The sequence below is a fragment of the Chrysochloris asiatica genome, unplaced genomic scaffold (assembly GCF_000296735.1).
Source record: "Chrysochloris asiatica unplaced genomic scaffold, ChrAsi1.0 scaffold00125, whole genome shotgun sequence".
Classification (NCBI taxonomy): Eukaryota; Metazoa; Chordata; class Mammalia; order Afrosoricida; family Chrysochloridae; genus Chrysochloris; species Chrysochloris asiatica.
The window spans coordinates 1,827,207-1,834,442 of NW_006408643.1; the positions used below are offsets into that span (position 1 = coordinate 1,827,207).

At 41.9% G+C, this 7,236-nt stretch overlaps 1 protein-coding gene across 1 annotated transcript in view; it reads right to left on the reverse strand.

Moving 5' to 3' along the window:
- EMR1 (egf-like module containing, mucin-like, hormone receptor-like 1) overlaps positions 1 to 7,236 on the reverse strand; it is a 203,113-nt gene that overhangs the window by 160,565 nt on the left and 35,312 nt on the right. Inside the window, 1 exon segment of the mRNA XM_006869008.1 lies at positions 1,085 to 1,255. Within this exon segment, the coding sequence (XP_006869070.1) occupies positions 1,085 to 1,255 (171 nt within the window).

Genomic DNA, 7,236 nt, shown 5'->3' on the forward strand with positions numbered 1-7,236 from the left:
AAGTGACTTGCTCAAGGTCACACAGTGAAGAAAAAAAACCAACAACAGAGATGGGACTTAAAAGTAGACCAGCCCTAAGCTAGTCCTCTGAAGTCTGAAGCCATGTGGTGGTGGGTATTGCAGTCTAGTCGATTCTGGTTCATAGTGATTCTATAGGACAACATAGGTGCTGTAGGATATAGCACTGGACTGTGAACCACAAGATCAACAATTCAAGCCTACCAGCCACTCCTTGGAAACACTATACAGTTTCTAACTCAATTTCTATGAGTCAGAACTGACTCAACGACACTTAACAACAGTCTAGACTGTCCAAGTCTACATCTATCTGTACATGAACAGACTGCTAGGTCTCTTCTTTCATGGACCTGATGGTGGGTTCAAACTGTCTGCCTATTGGTTATCAGCTGAGCTCTTAACCATGAGTCCTCGGAGCTCTTTGTTCTGAGACATGTGGTTCTCTAAACTGCATTTGTGGGCTCCTTGACAGAGAACTGAACCTCACATCTGGAGAGAGAGAGGCAGCACTGATGAGAGATGCTTTCTTCCTCCACTAAATCCAGCCATTCCATCAGACTCAAAGAGCATTCCTTATCCTTCCTGATCTCTTCCCAGCTCTTCCCAAAACACCTCTGCATGCATACAGCACTATCTCTTGCTCCAGCCATATGATTTAGTGGAAAGAGCATGGTCTTTGCAGCCAGGCTGACCTGAATTCAAATCCCACCACTCACTGGCTTCATGACTAGACAGTGTTAATGCTAAGAGATGGATTTGACAAAACCGAATGTAACAGGCTCCTTATGAAGGATTAAAAGGTCGGGTACACAGTAGGTGCTGAGTTAATAGGGTTTGGATTGGTATTGTGCCTGTGTCTGTTTAGGGTCATAATTCCTCATTTCATACACAAGTTCTATGAATTCTCCAAGAAAAAAGGCATCATACATACCTTTTCTGTCCCCATGACTCCTTCCTACAATACACAGCTTCATGAGGGACACATAATAGGTATTCAGTAACTATTTTCCCATTCAATTTGGGGTCAGATATTTGGAGAGCCAGGCCACAGACCACTGGTACTGACCGTGATCTCCTCATGGGCTACAATGATGGCCAGGTTCATCATCCGATGACATCTGCAGGAGGTCTGATTCTCCAAAGATTCAATGACCTTACAACCAGAGTTCGTCCACCTCCCGCCCTCTACGTCTGTGCTCCAGGCAACACACATAGGCAACTCCGATTTCTTCTTTGGCTGAAAAAACAAAAGCCCTGGTCACTTGGTACCTCTCCAATGATGTTACCAACATCAAGATCCAGTTCTGAAAAAAGAAGAATGGGTTGGGATCTACAGGAAATAGAGAAAAATGATGTTATTTCAATATGCAGTGACAGCCAGTGTGGAGGAGCAGCTCACACTTTACAGCTAGAGTAAAAGCCAAGATAAAATTCTCTGCATTTGTCCACACATTCATTCACCATGTTGTTGTTGATGCTGTTGCTAGATGCTGTCAAGTCAGTTCCAATTCATAGCGAAATTATGGACAACAGGATGAAACCCTACCCAGCCCTGCACCATCCTCACAAATGAGGCTCTGTTTCAGCTCCCGTGTCAACCCATCTAGTTCAGGATCTTAACTTTTTCTTTCTCACCCTCTACCTTATGAAGCATGATGTCCTTCTTCAGGAATTGGATCCTCCTGATAACATGTCCAAAATATGGAAGACCAAGGCTTGCCATCTTCCTTCTTCAGAGCATTAGGATGTACTTCTCCCAAGACAGATTTTTTTCTTTCTTTTTTTATTTTCTTTTCTAGCTGTTGTTGTTGTTGTTGTTGTGTGCTGTTGAGTCAGTTCTGACTCACAGTGATCCTGTATAGGGGTTTCAAGAGCATCTGGTGGGTTTGAACTGCCACCTTTGTGGTTAGCATTCTAGTGCGTACCCTATAGCAGCCACACCTAGCAGTTCTTTATAAAGAGTTCTTTTGTGGTAGATTTGCCCAGTGCGATGCATCGTTTGATCTCTTAGACTGCTGCTTCCATGGGCACTGATTGTGGACTCAAGTAAAATGAAATCCTTGACCACTTCGATCTTTTATCTGTTTATCATGATGTTGTGGGGATTTTTTTCTTTATGTTGAGTTATAATCCATACTGAAGGCTGTAGTCTTTGATCTTAATCACTGCACTTCAAACCCACCTCACTTTCAATAAGCAAGGTTGTGTCCTCTGCATATTGTAGGCTAGTAATGATTCTCTCTCCATTTCTGATACTGAATACTTCATACAGACCAGCTCCTCAGCTCATTTGCTCAACATTCAGATTAAATCAGTATGGTGAAAAGATACAAGTTTGACCCACACCTCTCCTGGTTTTAAACTCTGCAGTATTTCTTTGTTCTGTTTAAACCACTGCCCCTTTGTCTATGTACAAATTCCAAATAAGCATAACTGAGTGTTCTAGAATTCTCCTTCTTTGTAATGTTACCTATGGGTTCTTTTTGGCTTTTGTTTTCTTTAATTGTGAATTGAATGATAGTTTACATGGGAGAATATAAATTTTACACTATTGTTTCATTACAATGATTACAATCTCCTCCATGCATAATCATTCAACAGTCTGCTTCTATTCCTTCTGGGGTTTTTGTTGTTGTTGTTGTTGTTGTTGTTGTTGTTGTTTGAGGGGGCGGGGTGTACACAAAAGCCCTCAAAGATATATAACAATTTAAACAACCAAATGGCACATTCTGTAAGCCTGCCTCCTGGCCACCAGCATGCAGCCTTTCTCTATTCATGAGTCCAGAGTCCTCAGGGACTCCCTCTCTTCATATCCTCATCTCTGTCTCCATCTCTGGTATTACTGCTTCTCTGGATAGGGTCCCACATTCTGCTCATGCTCTTCTCCTTTGATGGTCCTAGGGTTCTCTGTTACTGGACTGTAAGATTAACTACTTCCCCGTTTTTGTTATAAAACTTCTACCTTTACAGTTGTGACAGTTGCAATTAGTCATTATAACAATTGCTCACTACTGAATCATAAGAATCTTATCCCCATCTCCTTTCACCAGACCCATCTGGACAATTCAGTGGGGACTCTACCTTGCCCTGCAAACTCTTAAACTAAACTCCCTCTTGGAAACTTGCAAGCCAGTAACTTCGTGCCTTTTATCACTCCCTCATTTTAGGTAGCCAATGTCTAACCAATAGATCTGTTTTGGAAGACGTGCAGCCAGAGTGCTCCTTGGAGGCCAGGATGGCTAAGCTTCATCTCTCATACTTTGGACATATTGTCCAGAGGGAACAGTCGCTGGAGAAGGATGTCATGCTGGGTAAGGTGGAGGGTCAGAGAAAAAGAGGAAGACTCCTAACAAGATGGATTGGCCAGGTGGCATCATTGATGGACTCAAGTGTGCTAGTGGTAGTGAGGTTGGCCCAGGATCGGACATTGTTTCGTTCTGCTGTGCATGGGGTCGCTATGAGTTGGTTCCGACTCGATGGCACCTGACAACAACAAATCTACCCTGTACACAGAGGGGATAGGATTGATACTTGATGTAAACACTTCTTCCCTCTCAGTTGGCATTTTGAGCTACTACATCCATGAGTATAGCTCAAGTTCATCAAATTGTAGCAATTTACACTTGTTTCAAAAATTGTTTATTTTCCTCAAGTCGAGTTCTGATCATCAAGTCATCGAGGCTAGGTCAAATGGATACTACCGGCAAGATTGGGCGTTCTTATGCATCCTATAGTTTTTTATGATCTGCATAGTTGAATGCATTTGCATAGTTAATATAACATAAGTAAATGGCTTTCTGTTATTCTCTGCTTTTAGCCAAGATCCATCTAATTTCATTCCATGTTCTCTTCTGAATCCAGCTTGAATTTCTAACTGTTCTCTACTGATGTACTACTGCAACCATTCCAAAAATATCTTCAACAATATTTTACTTGCATGTGATATTAATTATATTTAATAACTTCTTCATTCTGTTGGGTTACCTTTCTTTGGAAGAGGCATAAATATGAATCTCTTCCAGTTGGTTGGCCAGGTAACTGTGTGACAAATGTTTTTGTGTAGATGAATGAACATTTCCAGCATTGCTTTGATTTGTTGAGACATCTCGGTGGATAGTCCATCAATTCTAGCCTTGTTTTTCACCAATGCTTCAGGGCAGCTTGAATTCCTTTCTTCACTACCATTGGTTCTTGATCATATGGTACTTCCTGAAATGATTGAATGTGGACCAATTCTTTTTGAGCACCTAATCTGTGCTTTCTAAGAAAATGAGGGTGATAGGACTTCAACTTGATTACATTGGACATGTCATCAGGAACGATCAATCTCTAAGAAAGGACATCTTGTTTGGTAATATGGAATATCAGCAAAAACAAGGGAAGCCCTCAATGAGATGGACTAACAAAACAATTCCAACACTTGACTCAAACGTTCCAACAATCATAACAACGGTCCAGGACTGGGCAGTGGTTTGTTGTGAGACTCATGAGGTTGCCATGAGTTGTAGTCTCCTTAGTGGCAACTAACAGCATCATGTGCCTTAACCTGCACTTTCTGTGGGAGATATCAGTAAGTAAAGCAGACATGGTCCCCACCCCCAGCCAAAACAGAAACATGAAAATCAAGTAGACAGAAATATGTTAATAACAGCTATAGAGCAGTGAGTTTTCAGAAGGTCTGCTGTTGATAGGTGCCATTGAGTTCATCCTGACTCATAGACACCCCATGTAATAGAGTAGAATTGCCCATAGGGTCTTTGCTTGACCTGTCATCTTTACAGGAGCATATTATTAGGTCCTTTCTCTTGCAGAACCACTAACAGAAGTTAAACTAATGTGCAAAGTAGACATGGGGTAAACAAGGAAGACTTTGTAAAGAAATAATGTTTAATGCATGAAGGATGCTGTTGTTGTTATATTGAGTGAGTCCTAGCTCTTAGTAACTTCATGTATGTACAACACAATGAAAATCGCCTTGGTCCTGCATCCTCAGCCTCTTTCTCATTATGTTTGAGTCCATTGTTGCAACCACAGTATCAATCCATCTCCCTGAGGGTCTTCCTCTTTTTTGTTGACCCTCTACTTTACCAAGTCCCCACACATCTGTCAATTTGTCATAGTGTGGTAGCTTGTGTATTTGCTGTGATGCTGGAAGCTTTGCCACTAGCACTTCAAGTACCATCAGGGTCACCCATGGAGACAGGTTTCAGCTGAGCTTCCAGATTAAGACACAGTAAGAAGGAGAGGCAGACACTTTTGAAGGGACAGTATTGAAAACCTTATGAGCAACAGAGGAACATTGTCTGATATAGTGCGAGAAGATGAGCCCCTTAGGTTGGAAGGCACTCAAAATATGACTGGGGAAGAGCTGCCTCCTCAAATTAAAGTCAACCTTAATGATATGAATGGAACAAAGTTTTCATGACCTTCATTTGTTGATGGAACACACTCAAAATGAGAAAAAACAGCTGCAAACATCCATCAGAACATGGAATGCACTCACTATGAATCTAGGAAAACTATAAGTCATCAAAAATGAAATGGAATACATAAGGATCAATATCCTAGGCATTAATGAACAGAAGTGAACTGGTATTAATCATTTTGAATGAGACAATCGTATGATTTACTATGTCTTGAATGACAAATTGAAGAGGAAGTGTGTCACATTCATAGTCAGCAAAAAAAGAGGAAGATTTCCCCAACAAAATGTACTGACACCATGGCTGCAACAATGAGCTCAAACACAACAACAATGGTAAGAATGGTGCGAGGATCAGACAATGTCTGTTGTGCACAGGGTCACTATAAATCTGAACTGACTCAGCAGCACCTAGCAACACTTTGGTAAGAATGATGAAAGATAAATAGAAGTTATACCGACAAAACCTGCTAGGCGGGGGTTCCAGGGTGGGAGCATGTTGCAGACTGTGTAGGCCTGGTCAGAAGTTCGAGGCCCTATAGGCCCGAGTGTTACAGGTCACAGGCTCTGAGGAACAGATCTAGCCACTTGGCAGTTAATGGCAAATTGTTTTTCATCTTAGTGTTCAGTTATACTTATTAATTTCATACATGGAGCCCTTGATATCCACAGATAAATGTGATATTTTCCTAAAAGCCCAGACTGTAAAGGTTTCAAGAGTAAAGCCTTTCTCCAAAGGATTAACTAAAATGGCTTAACTACTTCTGGGTCTTTGTTCTATAGACAAAAAAGCCATCTTCCCTGAATCTCTCCCAAGTGCAGGTTATTCAGCCAAGTTCCTGAAAACCTGGCTCAGGAAGCCAAAACAGCGGGACTCTGCCCAAGCCTTTTGTCCTTCCCTTTCACCTTGCCCCAACTGAGCTCAGGGGCTATAGATATGTTGTTAATTGAGCCTGAGAAACTAAGTTGCAGGCCTGGGATTTGAACCAGAGAAGTATGATGTAAAGTTGCCTGAATGTCGGGAGAATTACGTATGCCAGCTGTACCTTGTCTTAGTCCCTCCCAGCTTGGTGTGAAGCTCCTTCCCTAAATAAAACAGAGGCCCAGGCCGGCCCAGCTGTGCATTACTGCTTGGAGGGCATGTAGTACAGTTTGCAGGGCAGTGAGTTGCTGCCTGCAGAGACCACGATGCCTGTAGTCCCAAGTCTACCCACCAGTGATGCATCCACCCTGGTTTCGGGGTGCCTCATTGTCCCCCTCCTTCTGTCTGTCTGTGTATTCTTTTGCTATCCCTATCACCGCCAGATCTCCCCTCCTTGTGAACCAAACACTCGTGAACAACACAACTATGTCGAGGCCAGTCCCTGACAGGAGCAGGGTGTTCTGAGCAGAATAAATGGCACATACAAATGAACTGAATGTGTTTCCTGAAGCAAAATATGATCAGGGTTTCTGTAGGGCAGTGAGCAAGATAAGAGTAAGAGATGGGTCAAGATTAGCTCAAAGTAAAACATACACACTGGTAGGCTGATGGAGAACTCTCTGGAGCAGTCCATCAAGCTAAGTAAAACCTGCTACTTCTCAGGCAAAAACAAAACAAAACACAGAAATGAGAAAATGAAAAATTTAAGAAAAGAGTCCGTAGCTGGTTGGAAAGTATTAGGGAGTATTATTGAGAGAAAAGTTGTTAAGTTTCATTATTATAAACTATAAATGGCTTCACTAAATGCCATCAAGATAAATGGAGAAAAGATTGAAGTTATCTAAGACATCATTTTTCTCAGATCAACAGTCAA